The sequence below is a fragment of the Oncorhynchus nerka genome, linkage group LG14 (genome assembly GCF_034236695.1).
Source record: "Oncorhynchus nerka isolate Pitt River linkage group LG14, Oner_Uvic_2.0, whole genome shotgun sequence".
NCBI classification, from domain to species: domain Eukaryota; kingdom Metazoa; phylum Chordata; class Actinopteri; order Salmoniformes; family Salmonidae; genus Oncorhynchus; species Oncorhynchus nerka.
Genome location: NC_088409.1, coordinates 35,941,259 through 35,961,529, shown reverse-complemented (window position 1 = coordinate 35,961,529; position 20,271 = coordinate 35,941,259). Strand labels below are relative to the sequence as shown.

Here is a 20,271-nt window from a genome sequence, read left to right as displayed (position 1 = left end):
ACAGTATATTTCAGGTTAGTAAATGTAGGTCTTGGTTGCCTGTGTTGGTTATGAAGTGTGGTCAATGATGGTCAATGTAAGGACGTGACTTTGAGATATAATACTGTTTAATAGTGTTCTCAAAATAAATAGTGTTCTATTTCTGTCTGCTGCTTTCCCTGACTATGTCCAGGACTGGGGCATTGGTCTAGAACAACTGGACAACACTGGTGACAGCTAGGCCACAGAGCCATGGTCTGACCAGGGGAAGAGGACAGACCCTGGAGTAAACTAACTTCTACCCTCCTCTTCTCTCCTTTCTCCATCTCTCCTCCAGGATCTCAGAGAATCAGCGACAGTGAGATCTCTGACTATGACTGTGAAGACGGTGTTGGGGTAGTGTCAGGTATGATACTTCTGACAGAGTCACACATGAATAGTATAATCACTATAATGCAAATGCAGCTAACTCATGGGTTAACAGTATATGAACATACAAGCTACAAGTATGTCATGGTACTGTACTGGATCATATGATGTTTTAAAAGAAGGTAGCTAGCTAAGATACTGCAGCAGCTCTACAAGGAGAAGTGAGTTTCTTTCCTTCCCTCTGCACTACTGTAGCTAGCTGCTCTCCTCGACACAGGCAGCAGGCGCCCACGCTAGTCTCAGCCTGCCGCTGCTGCACATTGAGAGGAAGAACTGTAGCAGGCCAGGCAGCACACAGACAGCTGTGTGTGTGTGTGTGTGTGTGTGTGTGTGTGTGTGTGTGTGTGTGTGTGTGTGTGCGTGATTGATGAGGAGGAAACCCTCCCACCTCTGTAACATTCTCATCAGCCCCTCTCTCACATCACAGCCTCCTCCCACAATATGCCCATAATATCCCTTCACTCAGTGGGAATTACCCCTCTCCTCTCTCTCTCTCTCTCTCTCTCTCTCTCTCTCATCTTCTCTCTCTCATCTTCTCTCTGTCTCTCTCTCTGTCTCTCTCTCTCTCTCTCTCTCTCTCTCTCTCTCTCTCTCTCTCTCTCTGTCTCTGTCTCTCTCTCTCTCTCTCTGTCTCTGTCTCTGTCTCTCTCTCTCTCTCTCTCTCTCTGTCTCCTCACCCTTTCTCCTCTTTCCTCCACACTTGTTTCCCAGAGATTTTTTCTAATCCCCTTTCCTCCTACCTTCTCCATATCAAACTACTGATACTATACAAAGGGAGAAGAGATGATAACTATAATAGATTGATTGTTTTTTTAAAATTGGGATGTCACTGCTGTGGTTTTAACTAGGATAATGCAGTCATTCTTCTCTGCTGCCTCTGTCCTGTTAATTCGGATCTGAGCTCTCTCCTCTATACACAGTATATATGCTTAACACACAGTTTCTAGTCATGTGTGACGCGGCTTGTCAAGAGAACCAATGAATTACATTTGGGTTGTGCACGTAAAGCAAGCTGATTGCAGAGCTGGGTGCTTAGTTACCCACCCCAGTGTTGGGCTGCTGATAGTTGGACTGCAGATGTTAGATAGTGAAATGTAGTGATGTCAGGTGGAATTGGTTTAATGTTTCTCTGTTTCCACTATAGTAAATATGTTTGACATTGTGTTATGCAGGACTTGATTGTGAATCATTTTAACATAATATTCATGCACATAATACTGTATATTTTTCTTATCAGGATTCACTTCTATGTATAATTTGAAGGAATTCAGTTTTTCACATGAAGGAATTCAGGTTTCACAATGCAGCAAACTCACTTTCAAACATATTTGGAAGAGAAAATGTAATGATTTGGTAGATAATTGAAAAAAGTATCAAACTAAAGTGGCTGTGAAGGTTAACTTTTCCTCTCATATTTCATAATGTCTTGTGTTTCCTTGCTAATCCTACCTTTGATTCACTGTTACGTTTAACTAATTTTAATGTGCTATACACTCTATTGAATGTTAATCAACGTTAATGGCGCAAAGCATTGACCTTAACCATGCCTCCTGGCCATGGATGATTATTGAATAATGAACTCATTCAAGTTCGATGGACTAATCAGTCTAGCAGGGAAAAGTCATTATAATGTTTCAGATTTTTTTTTTTAAAGAAGCTATTTTCATGTTTAATGCAAAAATGTTAACCGCAATGACTTGAATCACATGAACATTGAGTTGAGACCAAGCCCTCATTTATTTGAATATAGAGAGCCTCAGCATTTTGAAAATTTGAAAGCCACCAACCATTATGCCACTGTGTGCAACTTCTGAAAAGTTTGAAAGAATCCTCTGAAAATAAATGTTGCCATAAATGTTGTTATTTGCAGCAGTGTGTATGGTCAATAGGGAGGAAAGGTTGTAGCCTGGTACCAGATCAGTTTGTGCTGCCTTGCCAACTAGACAAGACAGTACACACCGATCTGGGGCCAGGTTAGAGAGGCTGCGCTCAGAACGATGAGTCTGTCTCTGAATGACTTCTGACATCACCCTCTCTCTCTGTATCTCTGTTTCTCTCTCTTTCTCTCTGTTTCGGTCTCTCTCTGTTTCTATTTCTATTTCTCTCTATCTCTCTCTGTTTCTCTCTCTTTTTCTCTTTCTGTTTCTCTCTCTCTCTTTCTGTTTCTCTCTCTGTTTCTGTCTCTCTCTTTCTCTCTCTGTTTCTGTCTCTTTCTCTCTCTATCTCTCTGTTTCTCTCTCTTTCTCTCTGTTTCTGTCTCTCTCTGTTTCTCTCTCTTTCTCTCTGTTTCTGTCTCTCTGTTTCTCTCTATCTCTCTCTGTTTCTCTCTCTTTCTCTCTTTCTGTTTCTCTCTCTCTCTTTCTGTTTCTATATCTCTGTTTCTCTCTCTGTTTCTCTGTGCCTCTCTCGTTCCCTCTTTCTCTTGCCTCTCTCGTTCCCCCTTTCTCTCTGTCTCTCTCTCGCTCCAGACTACCGGCAGAACGGCAGGGACCTTCATAGTTCCACGTTGTCTGTCCCAGAGCAGGCGATGTCATCCAACCACTGCTCGCGGTCGGCAGACATGAACCGGGCGCGTTCACGGTCCCCCAGCGTTCCCCCTCCACAGAGGTAACTCTCCCGCCTCACTTGTCCCCTGTCCAACCCAGCAACTCAAGTTGTATCCCTTCCTCAAAAACACCACACAGGGATCTGAGAACCCCAACTGATCAGAGGTTGTCCTTTAAGCGGTATCTCTGTGATAGTTGTCTTGATAGTAGAACGTTTAACCCATATAAACGATACTGGGATCTCACTCACACTGACAGTGGTTGCATTAAGGTGAGTAGGTGCATCCCCGAGCCACTAGGGGACACTGTGGGGAGTTTGTACTGTGACTGTACCGTACTAGGGGGGTGATCCAGTGATTCTGTTGTGTACAGCAGAAGCCTGGACCCCGGCTATGACATTGACCCCGCCTCGTCTCAGTACAGCTCCTCCAGTAGAGTGGACCGGCGCAGTGTGTCCGATGACCACCACTCACCTGACAGGTAGATACCCCTGTCTCACACAGCTTGACACAGCCTAACACAGCCCCACACAACCTCACACACCAGCTGCTGCAGACAACACAACCAACTAGGACTGACAGGGTTCCAACCCGGGTTGTCTGCGAGCCACAAGACTGTGTAACTGTTAGACCTCTGAGCTAAAGCCTAGGCATTAGCTCGGGAGCTAACCCAAGTGTCCAAGTCTCAGGCGTGGTTACTAATCACGTGAGCATGGTTTCACTGAACTGCCTCCGTTACACAACCTTACACCTGTGTAATCTGCCTGATGCTTTCACACCAAGAACTGCTATACGGATATCTCACCAAGTGCTCACAAGTCAACCTGTCCCTTTCCCCAACCTGTCCCTTTCCCCAACCTGTCCCTTTTCCAAGAACTCAATCTCCTCTCTGATGTCCTGCATTAGGTGGATCTTGAACTAACCTCTTCTCTTCTTTGTGTTGAATTTGTGTTGCCTTATGAATACTGAGAGGGGATCATTAACTCCGGTGCTCAGATTCATTAGAATCAAAATGGAGGTATCCCAAATGGCACCCTATTCCCTATAAAAGTGTACTACATTTCCTATAAAAGTGTACTACTTTTGAACATGGCCCATAGTTTCAAGTTTTATTAGTCATACGGGGATACTCATGGTATACACCGTCCAATGAAATGCTTAGGTTCCTTCTCGAAAACATAACAACAATAAGAAATAATAAAAGATAAGAAGAAGGCTCTGGTCAAAGGTAGTGCACTATGTAGGGAATAGGGTGCCATTTGGGACGCCGGCCATATAACTACATTTTAAACACAGGTCAATTTACTGGAGGTTATAGTAGATCATTATATATGAATAGATTCTAGTCACCGTATGACTAGAATGTCAATATACTGTAGATAGATTACAGTGACCATAGAACCAAACACATACCAATCACCCTTTAATGAGTGTAGTTATAGAGTTTAATAGCAGCTGTGAGAGGGAACTAAACTACATTATAAACTGGGTGGTTTGAGTCCTGAATGCTGATTGGCTGACAGCCATGGTGTATCAGACCGTATACCACGGGTATGACAAAACATGTATTTGTACTGCTCTAATTACGTTGGTAACAAGTTTATAATAGGAATTAAGGCGCCTCAGGGGTTTGTGGTATATGGACAGTATACCACGGCTAAGGGCTATGTCCAGGAACTCCATGTTGCGTTGTGCATAAGAACAGCCCTTAGCTGTGGTATATTGTCCATATACCACACCTCCTCGGGCCTTATTGCTTAAATATAACACCACTGTCTCTCCTACTGTTTCTCGTGCTGGAACCTTTTTCTGCATCCCAAATGGGATGCATTCACTGTAGAGTGTACTACTTTTCACCAGAGCCCTATGAGCCCTGGTCAAAAGTAGTGTAATATAGGGGATAGGGTGCCATTTGTGACATATCCTGTGTTTGTCTGGGGCCATGTGGTGTTGTGATGTTCCTTCCTCCACCACACCTGAGACTATAGAAATATAATCTCTAGAATGGACAACCCCACTCAAGTCATTACTCATCAGTGTACTGTTAAATTGCTGTGGTCTGAGGGGCCTTCCCCATTCTAGTCATACTGTTTGTCCCGCAATAACACCAACACCAGCCCAGCGTCTCAGACATACAGCTCAGCCTTGGCACAGTTCTCTTCTCCTTACTTACCTCCTCAAGGCATCCAATTAAGTTGATTTGATATTTCTGAGGCGAGGATGGCTGAGGCAGCCTAAATCAGGGCCAGACACAGGAAATGCACTTATCTTGATTGTGTGTGACAGACAGTTGCTCACTAAGACTGTATTTCAGCTTCCCCTTAATCAACTACTGCTGTTATTTATTGAAAACAGGAGGAAACAGGAAATGAGTCATGAAGTGCATACCAAACGGCACCCTATTCCCTATAAAGTGCACTACTTTTGACCAGAGCCCTATAGGCCTGGTCAAAAGTAGTGCACTATAAAGGGAATAGGATGCCATTTGGGATGCCGCCATAGGGAATTTGGAAATGACCCCAGTATACCTCTAAATAATAGTAATACTTTCTTACATCATTATTTTGGGGAATTTACATTTTTTAGAGTTTGTTTATATTGCCTATGTGTTATTTTGTTTTGAAATCCAACAACATATTAATTGTTGGTGTAACAGCAGCATGTGTGTTACAGTACAAAACAGTAACTTAGGACCGCTTCATCATGCATCTCAATGGGTTTTCTAACCTGAGGAAGGACTGCACCAATATCCTCTCCTCTTCCATGGCTGTACTCCTCCCTTCTCTCCTCCAACACTGTACATCTCTTTCTCTCTCTCTGTCTCTCTCTCTTTCTCTCTCTCTGTCTCTCTCTCTGTCTCTCTCTCTCTGTCTCTCTTGCTATCTCTCTCTCTCTCTCTTTCTCTTTCTCTCTCTCTGTCTCGCTATCTCTCTCTCCCTGTGCCTCTCTCTCTCCCTGTGTCTCTCTCTCCCTGTGTGTCTCCCTCTCTCTCTCTCTCTCTCTCTCTCTCTCTCTCTCTCTCTCTCTCTGTGTCTCTCTCTCTGTGTCTCTCTGTCTCTCCCTCTCTCTCTGTGTCTCTCTCTTGCTATCTCTCTCTCCCTATGTCTCTCTTTCTCTCTCTGTCTCTCTCTCTCTGTGTCTCTCTCTCTCTCTTGCTATCTCTCTCTCTCTTGCTATCTCTCTCTCTCTCTCTCTCTCTGTCTCACTCTCTCTGTTTCTCTTGCTATCTCTCTCTCTCTCTCTCTCTCTCTCTCTCTCTCTCTCTCTCTGTGCCTCTCTCTCTCTTTGTGTCTCTCTCGCTATCTCTCTCTCTCCCTGTGCCTCTCTCTCTCCCTGTGTCTCTCTCTGTGTCTCTCTCTCTTGCTATCTCTCTCGGTCTCCCTCTCTCTGTCTCTCTCTCTCTGTGTCTCTCTCTCTGTCTCTCTCTCTGTGTGTCTCTCTCTCTGTGTCTCTCTCTGTGTCTCTCTCTCGCTATCTCTCTCTCCCTGTGTCGCTCTCTCTCTCTCTGTCTCACTCTCTCTGTTTCTCTTGCTCTGTTTCTCTTGCTCTCTCTCTCTCTCTCTCTCTCTCTCTCGCTCTCTCTCTCTCTCTCTGTGTCTCTCTCTTGCTATCTCTCTCTCCCTGTGTCACTCTTTCTCTCTCTGTCTCTCTCTCTTGCTATCTCTCTCTCTCTCTCTCTCTCTCTCTCTCTCTCTCTCTCTGTCTCACTCTCTCTGTTTCTCTTGCTATCTCTCTCTCTCGCTCTCTCTCTCTCTCTCTCTCTCTGTGTCTCTCTCGCTATCTCTCTCTCTCCCTGTGCCTCTCTCTCTCCCTGTGTCTCTCTCTCTCTGTGTCTCTCTCTCTCTCTCTTGCTATCTCTCTCTGTCTCCCTCTCTCTGTCTCTCTGTCTCTCTGTCTCTCTCTCTCTCTCTCTCTCTCTCTCTCTCTCTCTCTGTGTGTCTCTCTCTCTGTCTCTCTCTGTGTGTCTCTCTCTGTGTCTCTCTCTCGCTATCTCTCTCTCCCTGTGTCTCTCTCTCCCTGTGTCGCTCTCTCTCTCTCTGTCTCTCTCTCTCTGTGTCTCTCTCTCTGTCTGTCTCTCTCTCTCTCTCTGTGTCTCTCTCTCTCTCTTGCTATCTCTCTCTCTTGCTATCTCTCTCTCTCTCTCTCTCGCTCTCTCTCTCTCTCTCTCTCTCTCTCGCTCTCTGTCTCACTCTCTCTGTTTCTCTTGCTATCTCTCTCTCTCTCTCTCTCTCTCTCTCTCTCTCTCTCTCTCTCTGTGTGTCTCTCTCTCTCTTTGTGTCTCTCTCGCTATCTCTCTCTCTCCCTGTGCCTCTCTCTCTCCCTGTGTCTCTCTCTCTCTCTGTGTCTCTCTCTCTCTTGCGATCTCTCTCTGTCTCCCTCTCTCTGTCTCCCTCTCTCTGTCTCTCTGTGTCTCTCTCTCTCTCTCTCTCTCTCTGTGTGTCTCTCTCTCTGTGTGTCTCTCTCTGTGTCTCTCTCTCGCTATCTCTCTCCTTGTGTCTCTCTCTCCCTGTGTCTCTCTCTCTCGCGATCTCTATCTCTTTCTCACTATCTCTCTCTCCCTCCCTGTGTCTCCCTGTGTTCTCCCTCCCCATTCAGCCCCATCCAACCATGTCTCTGTTTTCTCCCTTCATGTCTCGCAGCCATTTTCTCACCCTACCTCGATCCAGACGCTGTCAACCTAGTGATGATCATCAGAAGGAACCCAGGTAGACTCTTACCTGACAGTGCATGTTCCTCCCTCCATCACACCCTCCACTCCGCCCCCTGTCTGTCTATAGGAAGCTGCTGGCCCCTATCAACTGTCCCCTTCAAGCCTGTGTTGGTTTAATGTCAATGCCGCACAAACCTATCCACTTCACAATCCAAGCCAATGTGTGGTGTGGTGTGGGCAGCCAGGTATATATTTCTCCCTTCTCGGACAAATATACTGTATATGCATCAGTGTAGTGTGTAGCCTTTTGTAGTCAGTAGAATGAAACAGGTGAGACACTCTATGGCCCATAGCACCTTTTTTTCAAAGAGTCTATCTAGAACCTAAAAGGGTTCTTCGGCTGTCCCCATAGAAGAACACTTTGAAGAACCCTTTCTGGTTCCAGGTAGAACCTGTTTTGGTTCCAGGTAGAACCCTTTTTGGTTCCATATAGAACCCTTTCCCCAGACGATTCTATATGGATCCAAAAAGGTATACACTTCATCCATACAGTATCGGGATCACTCCTCCACTCAGTCATAAACACATATACATATCCTCTCTCCACATACTTTTCATACATTTGCCATAGTTTCATCATTGATTACATATCTTTATTGGTAGACAAATACATAGCCAGCTATTTGTTATTTTCGATTGTACCTTGAGATATACCTCAAAGAAAGTAGCTTGTCAATACTGTGAAATGGATGTGTCCTGTTGTTTTCTTTCTGTTTATTAAGAGTCGTCCAACAGAGGTAGTTCCCCCTGTCCAGTGCCCACCCTGTGTTGTACCACTGTATATATCAGTATATGAATCCTATATATCTGATATGTACTCTTTATGGTGGCTACCCATCCACAGCGGTCAAGGTGGATGTTGTGTTTGGATCAAACCACAAGAGAATAGTAGAGTTACAGAGAGTTGGTGCGCCCCCATCAACTGTCCCCTTAACAGTCTACAGAGAGTTGGTGCGCCCCCATCAACTGTCCCCTTAACAGTCTGCAGAGAGTTGGTGCGCCCCCATCAACTGTCCCCTTAACAGTCTACAGAGAGTTGGTGCGCCCCCATCAACTGTCCCCTTAACAGTCTACAGAGAGTTGGTGCGCCCCCATCAACTGTCCCCTTAACAGCCTACAGAGAGTTGGTGCGCCCCCATCAACTGTCCCCTTAACAGTCTACAGAGAGTTGGTGTGCCCCTATCAACTGTCCCCTTAACAGCCTACAGAGAGTTGGTGCGCCCCCATCAACTGTCCCCTTAACAGTCTGCAGAGAGTTGGTGCGCCCCCATCAACTGTCCCCTTAACAGTCTACAGAGAGTTGGTGTGCCCCTATCAACTGTCCCCTTAACAGCCTACAGAGAGTTGGTGCGCCCCCATCAACTGTCCCCTTAACAGTCTACAGAGAGTTGTTGCGGTTCCATCAACTGTCCCCTTAACAGTCTACAGAGAGTTGTTGCGGTTCCATAACAGTCTACAGACAGTTGTTGCGGTTCCATCAACTGTCCCCTTAACAGTCTGCAGAGAGTTGTTGCGGTTCCATCAACTGTTTCCTTAACAGTCTACAGAGAGTTGGTGCGCCCCATCAACTGTCCCCTTAACAGTCTACAGAGATTTGTTGCGGTTCCATCAACTGGCCCCTTAACAGTCTACAGAGAGTTGGTGCGCCCCAATCAACTGTCCCCTTAACAGTCTACAGAGAGTTGGTGCGCTCCCATCAACTGTCCCCTTAACAGTCTACAGAGAGTTGGTGCGCCCCTATCAACTGTCCCCTTAACAGTCTACAGAGAATTGGTGCGCCCCCATCAACTGTCCCCTTAACAGTCTACAGAGAGTTGTTGCGGTTCCATCTACTGTCCCCTTAACAGTCTACAGAGAGTTCGTGCGCCCCTATCAACTGTCTCCTTAACAGTCTACAGAGAGTTGTTGCGGTTCCATCAACTGTCCCCTTAACAGTCTACAGAGAGTTGGTGCGCCCCCATCAACTGTCCCCTTAACAGTCTACAGAGAGTTGGTGCGCCCCTATCAACTGTCCCCTTAACAGTCTACAGAGAGTTGGTGCGCCCCTAGCAACTGGCCCCTTAAAACTTGTTAGGGCCGTGGTTCCGTGGTGGGAACATAAATCAGCGGAAATGTTCAAGAGCGCCACCTATAGTGGTTGATAAAACTCAAACTTTCATTAAAATGGACATACAATGTACTGAATTAAAGCTACACTCGTTGTGAATCTATCCACCAAGTCAGATTTGTAAAATGCTTTTCGGCAAAAGCATGAGAAGCTATTATCTGATAGCATGTATCCCCCAGAATACAGCAACGTCACCTAACGACAGATTTTGCGATAGCCGGGGGCTACTCAAAACGCAGAAATAAAATATAAAACATTCATTACCTTTGACGAGCTTCTTTCTTGGCACTCCTAGATGTCCCATAAACATCATTTTGGGTCTTTTTTCGATTAAATCGGTCCATATATAGCCTAGATATCGATCTATGAATACTGTGTGAACAACGGAAAAAAATAGCGTTTTATAACGTAACGTCATTTTTTAAAATTAAAAAAGTAGACGATAAACTTTCACAAAACACTTCGAAATACTTTTGTAATGCAACTTTAGGTATTAGTACACGTTAATAAGCGATAAAATTCATCAGGAGGCGATGTAAATTCTATAGGTGTCCGTCTGGAAATAATGTCAGGAGAAATCTCAACCAAAACATCCGGTCGGAGACCGGAGGGAATCGGTTCCCTTGTGTCGGTTTGACCAAGGAACAAAGCCGAAGCAAATGACAAGACTCTAGACATCGTGTGGAAGCTGTAGGTACTGCAACCTCGGCTTCATTTAATCCGGTTCACCTTTAACAATTCCGGGAAGTGGCGCATGGATATTTATTTCCATTTTCAGTGATCAGATTTTCCTGCACTTTTCGATGAAACGCACGTTCTGTTATAGTCACAGCCGTGATTTAACCAGTTTTAGAAACGTCTGAGTGTTTTCTATCCACACATACTAATCATATGCATATACTATATTCCTGGCATGAATAGCAGGGCACTGAAATGTTGCGCGATTTTTAACAAAAAGCTGCGAAAATTCGCAGCTTCCCTAACAGGTTTTAACAGTCTACACAGAGTTGGTGCGCCCCTATCAACTGTCCCCTTAACAGTCTACAGAGAGTTGGTGCGCCCCCATCAACTGTCCCCAACAGTCTGCAGAGAGTTGTTGCGGTTCCATCAGTTGTCCCCAGGGTCATGTGAAAACCAGGTTTCATCCACAGGTTCATGACCTTCTCTCTCTCTCTCTGTCCCACCTGACCAACCTGGTATTAAGGTATTCTTAAAACACACATTGACTCCCTCTGACCGCTCTCTTTTCGCCAGCCGCAACCACCGCATATCCAACATCAGTCGAGAAGAGGCTGTCAGGTTACTGCGCTCCACTAGGATGTCCCGAGCCCACTCAGAGGGCGTGTACTCCTCCTCTGCTTCCGTCGACTATGACTACAAGAGGTATTCACATTACAGTGTCTCTACGTATATTTCCACAGTCAGCCATTTTGTGGGTATTTTTCTCTGTAGTCGTCTGTATGACATTAAAACATTTTCTATGTGATTGTATAAAGGTGATGAACCCCACGTGATATCCTGGGTGATATCCCGGGTGATATCTGGTTCAGTAGCATGTCATCACAGCTCTGCTCAAGTTGTGTACTAGACCCATAAACCACACAACTTCCTCCAATTACTGTGTAATATAGAGGCTGCTGCGAGCTCTCGTGTCCTCACATCGGTTGTGACACGTATCGTACTCTGTTGATGTTTTGTTGTCATGCCTACTTGTCTACCATCAGTGGTAAGATGACAAGTTGTGTTTGTGATCAGTGGTGTCCTGTTTGTATCTGGGTAAATAAAGGCTGGCTGGTCATTGGTAGCTCTGATGCTCAGCTCTGCAGGTAATACTGTATAAGGGCTGCATTGAACAAAAGGACACTTGGCCTTTTGATGCTGCTGGTGGTAATGGGATGTTTACCTTTCCTTTATTAATGCATGGTTGTCTCTCTAACATTACCTCCACCATCTTGGATGGCCTGGATCATTATCAACAGTGGTTAACTGTATGTCTGCAGTTTGATTTGATCTGGCCCTCTCTGTCTTCAAACCATGTCATTTTCATTGTGATGAAGACCAATATGGCCGACAGGTCAGTACCACATGAGTGAAGGATATTTTTATCTGAAGAAGAAGGACAACTGCCTAGCCATTTCTCCATGCTGACTCTGAGGGTCTGTCTGTTTCTCTTCTGTCCTGGACCTGAGTGACTTTCTCTATGCTAAGAGTGCTAAGTATGGGAAGCTCAGCACTGCCCCATGCCCAGGCTGTTCCAGCCCTATGATGGCCTAGGATCAGGCTCAGGTTCCCCCCAGGTGCGTGTGCCAGGCCCAATGTTGTGATGTGCCAGTTCAGCGGGCTGGGCCGAGCCGAGTACTCCCAAATGACGCCCTAGTCCTAATATAATGCAATACTTTTGACCTGAGTCCTATGGGCCCTGGTAAATATAGTGTACTAAATAGAGAATAGGGTGTCATTCGGAACACAACGTCACACTCTCAGCACCCCCTGGAGAAATGCTGCAAATAGCTCCTCCTGGGCTCCCATCGCTGCCATCTGGCTGTCAGTCAAAAACCACACGCCGCGCATTTTCTCTCCAGGAGAAAAAAAATGATGAGTCGTCAGAACTGAGGCAGCGCAACTGACTTTATTAAAGTGTCACAAAGTTTCCCTGAGCGAGTCCGCGGCCCAGATAGCTTCACTCTCTCTGACTGTCTGTAGATTGGCAGGGAGATGAATGGTTCTCACGTCCCATGGCAGTAACACAGTCACAGAGGAGAGGAGATGTCCCTTCCACTCCCATTCCAACTGTGTGCCTTCTCTTTCTGCTATAGCCAGAACCATTAGGAGAGAGACAGAGGGAGGAAGAGAGGCGGAGGGAGAGTCAGAGGGAGAGGGAGAGGGAGAGAGACGGAGGGAGAGTCAGAGGGAGAGGGAGAGAGACGGAGGGAGAGTCAGAGGGAGAGCGACGGAGGGAGAGTCAGAGGGAGAGGGAGAGGGAGAGAGACGGAGGGATAGTCAGAGGGAGAGGGAGAGGGAGAGAGACGGAGGGAGAGTCAGAGGGAGAGAGACGGAGGGAGAGTCAGAGGGAGAGTCAGAGGGAGAGAGACGGAGGGAGAGTCAGAGGGAGAGTCAGAGGGAGAGAGACGGAGGGAGAGTCAGAGGGAGAGTCAGAGGGAGAGAGACGGAGGGAGAGTCAGAGGGAGAGAGACGGAGGGAGAGTCAGAGGGAGAGTCAGAGAGTCGGAGGGAGAGTCAAAGAGACAGAGGGAGGAAGAGAGGCGGAGGGAGAGTAAGAGGGAGGAATAGAGACGGGGAGGGAGAGTCGGAGAGACGGGGAGGGGGAGTCGGAGAGGGAGAGACGGGGAGGGGAGAGTCGGAGAGACGGGGAGGGAGAGTCGGAGAGACGGGGAGGGAGAGTCAGAGAGACGGAGAGGGAGAGATGGGGAGGGGGAGTCGGAGAGGGAGAGACGGGGAGGGAGAGTCGGAGAGACGGGAAGGGAGAGTCGGAGAGACGGGAAGGGGGAGTCGGAGAGGGAGAGACGGAGCGGGAGAGTCAGAGAGACGGAGAGGGAGAGACGGGGAGAGAAAGGAAAGGGAAGGGGGAGTCGGAGAGGGAGAGAGACGGAGGGAGAGTCAGAGGGAGAGAGACGGAGGGAGAGAGACGGAGGGAGAGTCAGAGAGTCGGAGGGAGAGTCAGAGAGACAGAGGGAGGAAGAGAGGCGGAGGGAGAGTAAGAGGGAGGAAGAGAGACAGGGAGGGAGAGTCGGAGAGACGGGGAGGGGGAGTCGGAGAGGGAGAGACGGGGAGGGAGAGTCGGAGAGGGAGAGACGGGGAGGTAGAGTCGGAGAGACGGGGAGGGAGAGTCGGAGAGACGGGGAGGGAGAGTCAGAGAGACGGAGAGGGAGAGACGGGGAGGGAGAGACGGGGAGGGAGAGTCGGAGAGACGGGGAGGGAGAGTCGGAGAGACGGGGAGCGGGAGGGGGAGTCGGAGAGGGAGAGACGGAGAGGAGAGTCGGAGAGACGGGGAGGGAGAGACGGCGAGGGAGAGTCAGAGAGACGGAGAGGGAGAGACGGGGAGGAAGAGTCGGAGAGACTGAGAGGGAGAGACGGGGAGGGGGAGTCGGAGAGACGGAGAGGGAGAGTCAGAGGGAGAGTCAGAGGGAGAGAGACGGAGGGAGAGTCAGAGAGAGACGGGGAGGGAGAGAGACGGAGGGAGAGTCAGAGGGAGAGAGACGGAGGGAGAGTCAGAGGGAGAGAGACAGAGGGAGAGAGACGGAGGGAGAGTCAGAGGGAGAGTCAGAGAGTCGGAGGGAGAGTCAGAGAGACAGAGGGAGGAAGAGAGGCGGAGGGAGAGTAAGAGGGAGGAAGAGAGACAGGGAGGGAGAGTCGGAGAGACGGGGAGGGGAGTCGGAGAGGGAGAGAAGGGGAGGGAGAGTCGGAGAGACGGGGAGGGAGGTCAGAGAGACGGAGAGGAGAGACGGGGAGGGAGAGACGGGAGGGAGAGTCGGAGAGACGGGGAGGGGGAGAGTCGGGGAGGGAGAGTCAGAGAGACGGAGAGGGAGAGACGGGGAGGGAGAGACGGGGAGGGAGAGTCGGAGAGACGGGGAGGGGGAGGGGGAGTCGGAGAGGGAGAGACGGAGAGGGAGAGTCAGAGAGACGGAGAGGGAGAGACGGGGAGGGAGAGTCGGAGAGACGGGGAGGGGGAGTCGGAGAGGGAGAGACGGGGAGGGAGAGAGTCGGAGAGGGAGAGACGGGGAGGAGAGTCGGAGAGACGGGGAGGGAGAGACGGCGAGGGAGAGTCAGAGAGACGGAGAGGGAGAGACGGGGAGGAAGAGTCGGAGAGACGGAGAGGGAGAGACGGGGAGGGGGAGTCGGAGAGACGGAGAGGGGAGAGTCAGAGAGACGGAGAGGGAGAGACGGGGAGGGAGAGTCGGAGAGACGGGGAGGGAGAGTCGGAGAGACGGGGAGGGAGAGACGGGGAGGGGGAGTCGGAGAGGGAGAGACGGAGAGGGAGAGACGGGGAGGGAAAGTCGGAGAGAGGGAGAGGGAGAGACGGGGAGGGAGAGTCGGAGAGACGGGGAGGGGAGTCGGAGAGGGAGAGACGGGAGGGAGAGTCGGAGAGGGAGAGACGGGGAGGGAGAGTCGGAGAGACGGGGAGGGAGAGTCGGAGAGACGGGGAGGGGGAGTCGGAGAGTGAGAGACCGAGAGGGAGAGTCAGAGAGACGGAGAGGGAGAGACGGGGAGATGGAGAGGGAGAGACTGGGAGGGAGAGTCTGAGAGACGGGGAGGGGGAGTCGGAGAGACGGGGAGGGGGAGTCGGAGAGACAGGGAGGGGAGTCGGAGAGGAGAGACGGAGAGGGAGAGTCGGAGAGACGGAGAGGGAGAGACGGAGAGGGAGAGTCAGAGAGACGGAGAGTCGGAGAGACGGGGAGGGAGAGTCGGTGAGACGGAGAGGGAGAGACGGGGAGGGAGAGTCGGAGAGACGGGGAGGAGAGTCGGTGAGACGGGGAGGGAGAGACGGGGAGGGAGAGACGGGGAGGGAGAGTCGGTGAGACGGGGAGGGGGAGTCGGAGAGACGGGGAGGGGAGTCGGGGAGGGAGAGTCGGTGAGACGGAGAGGGAGAGACGGGGAGGGAGAGTCGGTGAGACGGAGAGGGAGAGACGGGGAGGGAGAGTCGGTGAGACGGGGAGGGAGAGATGGAGAGGGAGAGACGGAGAGGGAGAGACGGGGAGGGAGAGACGGGGAGGGAGAGTCGGAGAGACGGGGAGGGAGAGATGGAGAGGGAGAGACGGAGAGGGAGAGACGGAGAGGGAGAGACGGGGAGGGAGAGACGGGGAGGGAGAGTCGGAGAGATGGGAGGGAGAGTCGGTGAGACGGGGAGGGAGAGACGGGGAGGGAGAGACGGAGAGGGAGAGACGGAGAGGGAGAGACGGGGAGGGAGAGACGGAGAGGGAGAGACGGGGAGGGAGAGACGGGGAGGGGAGAGACGGAGAGGGAGAGACGGAGAGGGAGAGACGGAGAGGGAGAGACGGAGAGGGAGAGACGGAGAGGGAGAGACGGGGAGGGAGAGGAGGAGAGACGGAGAGGGAGAGACGGGGAGGGAGAGACGGAGAGGGAGAGACGGGGAGGGAGAGACGGAGAGGGGAGAGACGGGGAGGGAGAGACGGAGAGGGAGAGACGGGGAGGGAGAGACGGAGAGGCAGAGACGGGGAGGGAGAGACGGAGAGGGAGAGACGGAGAGGGAGAGACGGGGAGGGAGAGACGGGGAGGGAGAGACGGGGAGGGAGAGACGGAGAGGGAGAGACGGAGAGGGAGAGACGGGGAGGGAGAGACGGAGAGGGAGAGACGGAGATGGAGAGACGGGGAGGGAGAGTCGGAGAGACGGGAGGGAGAGTCGGTGAGACGGAGAGGGAGAGTCAGAGAGACAGAGAGGGAGAGTCAGAGAGACGGAGAGGGAGAGTCAGAGAGACGGAGAGGGAGAGACGGGGAGGGGGAGTCGATCTGGCATGAGGGTCTGCTATACAAACTGATGGAAAGTGGTGTTGGGGGTAAAACATATGACATTATAAAATCCATGTACACAAACAACAAGTGTGCGGTAAAAATTGGCAAAAAACACACACATTTCTTCACACAGGGTCGTGGGGTTAGACAGGGATGCAGCTTAAGCCCCACCCAATTCAACATATATATCAACGAATTGGCGCGGGCACTAGAAAAGTCTGCAGCACCCGGCCTCCCCCTGCTAGAATCCGAAGTCAAATGTCTGCTGTTTGCTGATGATCTGGTGCTTCTGTCACCAACCAAGGAGGGCCTACAGCAGCACCTAGATCTTATGCACAGATTCTGTCAGACCTGGGCCCTGACAGTAAATCTCAGTAAGACCAAAATAATGGTGTTCCAAAAAAGGTCCAGTCACCAGGACCACAAATTCAAATTCCATCTAGACACTGTTGCCCTAGAGCACACAAAAAACTATACATACCTTGGCCTAAACATCAGTGCCACAGGTAACTTCCACAAAGCTGTGAACGATCTGAGAGACAAGGCAAGAAGGGCATTCTATGCCATCAAAAGAAACATAAATTTCAACATACCAATTAGGATTTGGCTAAAAATACTTGAATCAGTCATAGAGCCCATTGCCCTTTATGGTTGTGAGGTCTGGGGTCCGCTCACCAACCAAGACTTCACAAAATGGGACAAACACCAAATTGAGACTCTGCACGCAGAATTCTGCAAAAATATCCTCCGTGTACAACGTAAAACACCAAATAATGCATGCAGAGCAGAATTAGGCTGATACCCACTAATTATCAAAATCCAGAAAAGAGCCATTAAATTCTACAACCACCTAAAAGGAAGCGATTCACAAACCTTCCATAACAAAGCCATCACCTACAGAGAGATGAACCTGGAGAAGAGTCCCCTAAGCAAGCTGGTCCTGGGGCTCTGTTCACAAACACAAAACACACCCTACAGAGCCCCAGGACAACAGCACAATTAGACCCAACCAAATCATGAGAAAACAAAAAGATAATTACTTAACACATTGGAAAGAATTAACAAAAAAACTGAGCAAACTAGAATGCTATTTGGCCCTACACAGAGAGTACACAGCGGCAGAATACCTGACCACTGTGACTGACCCAAAATTAAGGAAAGCTTTGACTATGTACAGACTCAGTGAGCATAGCCTTGCTATTGAGAAAGGCCGCCGTAGGCAGACATGGCTCTCAAGAGAAGACAGGCTATGTGCTCACTGCCCACAAAATGAGGTGGAAACTGAGCTGCACTTCCTAACCTCCTGCCCAATGCATGACCATATTAGAGATACATATTTCCCCCAGATCACACAGATCCACAAAGAATTGGAAAACAAATCCAATTTTGAAAAACTCCCATATCTACTGGGTGAAATTCCACAGTGTGCCATCACAGCAGCAAGATTTGTGACCTGTTGCCACGAGAAAAGGGCAACCAGTGAAGAACAAACACCATTGTAAATACAACCCATATTTATGCTTATTTATTTTATCTTGTGTCCTTTAACTATTTGTACATTGTATATATATATATATAATATGACATTTGTAATGTCTTTACTGTTTTGAAACTTCTGTATGTGTAATGTTTACTGTTCATTTTTGTTGTTTTTCACCTTATATATTCACTTTGTATGTTGTCTACCTCACTTGCTTTGGCAATGTTAACACATGTTTCCCATGCCAATAAAGCCCTTGAATTGAATTGAATTGAATTGAGTCAGAGACGGAGAGGCTCAGAGCCCCGGGTGAGTCGCTGCGGCCCCTGAGAACAGGTCCCTGCCAGCACAGTAGATCTAGACAGTGACCTTGGATAGACGCCATGCTTCTCACACTGTTGGCTGTAGAACTAGACTAAAGTATTTGACTGTGTCCCGAATGGCATCCTACTCCCTTTACAGGGGACTACTTTTGACCAGGGCCCACAGGGTTGAGATAGCAAATCTATATTGAGTGGGACCTCATATTGTAGCTGCTTCAGTAGATGTATAGTTTTAGCAGGAGGAATGCAGTGGAAGACAAGGTAATAACAGTGTAGATGTTACAGTAGATGTATAGTTTTAGCAGGAGGAATGCAGTGGGAGACAAGGTAATAACAGTGTAGATGTTACAGTAGATGTATAGTTTTAGCAGGAGGAATGCAGTGAGAGACAAGGTAATAACAGTGTAGATGTTACAGTAGATGTATAGTTTTAGCAGGAGGAATGCAGTGGGAGACAAGGTAATAACAGTGTAGATGTTACAGTAGATGTATAGTTTTAGCAGGAGGAATGCAGTGAGAGACAAGGTAATAACAGTGTAGATGTTACAGTAGATGTATAGTTTTAGCAGGAGGAATACAGTGGGAGACAAGGTAATAACAGTGTAGATGTTACAGTAGATGTATAGTTTTAGCAGGAGGAATGCAGTGAGAGACAAGGTAATAACAGTGTAGATGTTACAGTAGATGTATAGTTTTAGCAGGAGGAATGCAGTGGAAGACAAGGTAATAACAGTGTAGATGTTACAGTAGATGTATAGTTTTAGCAGGAGGAATGCAGTGGGAGACAAGGTAATAACAGTGTAGATGTTACAGTAGATGTATAGTTTTAGCAGGAGGAATACAGTGGAAGACAAGGTAATAACAGTGTAGATGTTACAGTAGATGTATAGTTTTAGCAGGAGGAATGCAGTGAGAGACAAGGTAATAACAGTGTAGATGTTACAGTAGATGTATAGTTTTAGCAGGAGGAATGCAGTGGAAGACAAGGTAATAACAGTGTAGATGTTACAGTAGATGTATAGTTTTAGCAGGAGGAATGCAGTGAGAGACAAGGTAATAACAGTGTAGAGATGTTACAGTAGATGTATAGTTTTAGCAGGTGGAATACAGTGGGAGACAAGGTAATAACAGTGTAGATGTTACAGTAGATGTATAGTTTTAGCAGGAGGAATGCAGTGGGAGACAAGGTAATAACAGTGTAGATGTTACAGTAGATGTATAGTTTTAGCAGGAGGAATGCAGTGAGAGACAAGGTAATAACAGTGTAGATGTTACAGTAGATGTATAGTTTTAGCAGGAGGAATACAGTGGGAGACAAGGTAATAACAGTGTAGATGTTACAGTAGATGTATAGTTTTAGCAGGAGGAATGCAGTGGGAGACAAGGTAATAACAGTGTAGATGTTACAGTAGATGTATAGTTTTAGCAGGAGGAATGCAGTGAGAGACAAGGTAATAACAGTGTAGATGTTACAGTAGATGTATAGTTTTAGCAGGAGGAATGCAGTGGGAGATAAGGTAATAACAGTGTAGATGTTACAGTAGATGTATAGTTTTAGCAGGAGGAATGTAGTGAGAGACAAGGTAATAACAGTGTAGATGTTACAGTAGATGTATAGTTTTAGCAGGAGGAATACAGTGGGAGACAAGGTAATAACAGTGTAGATGTTACAGTAGATGTATAGTTTTAGCAGGAGGAATACAGTGGAAGACAAGGTAATAACAGTGTAGATGTTACAGTAGATGTATAGTTTTAGCAGGAGGAATACAGTGGAAGACAAGGTAATAACAGTGTAGATGTTACAGTAGATGTATAGTTTTAGCAGGAGGAATGCAGTGGAAGACAAGGTAATAACAGTGTAGATGTTACAGTAGCACCGGTGCTGTAGTCGATCTAACTAGAGTTTTAATGTTTCTACTGTGCAACAAAAGTGTGCAAAGTATTATCTGAGTATATACTGTTTGAATTAGTATTTTGACCGGTTTGAAATCCCAAGGGAATATCCTGAACAGTAGAGAGAGAGAGAGCTATGGTGAACTACATTATTCATCACAACACACCTCTAGTAAGTAACAAGTCGTTAGATTCCGATATCTCCTTTACTGTTCAAAGACATAAGTCTCTGGACATAACGACCTGAGGTTCGTAGACCACAAATGATTATGATGATGGTCACCATCGTTAAAGTCTCAGGCAACGTAAGGTCGTT

The 20,271-nt window shown here is 48.1% G+C and overlaps 1 protein-coding gene across 1 annotated transcript in view; it reads left to right on the top strand.

The window, feature by feature from the left end:
* The window catches only part of LOC115122069 (regulating synaptic membrane exocytosis protein 2-like), a 145,138-nt gene that overhangs the window by 45,018 nt on the left and 79,849 nt on the right, over positions 1-20,271 (top strand). Inside the window, exons 14-17 of the mRNA XM_065027189.1 lie at positions 317-385; positions 2,877-3,015; positions 3,327-3,434; positions 11,026-11,154. Of these exons, the coding sequence (XP_064883261.1) occupies positions 317-385; positions 2,877-3,015; positions 3,327-3,434; positions 11,026-11,154 (445 nt within the window). The remainder of the gene's footprint in view (positions 1-316; positions 386-2,876; positions 3,016-3,326; positions 3,435-11,025; positions 11,155-20,271) is intronic.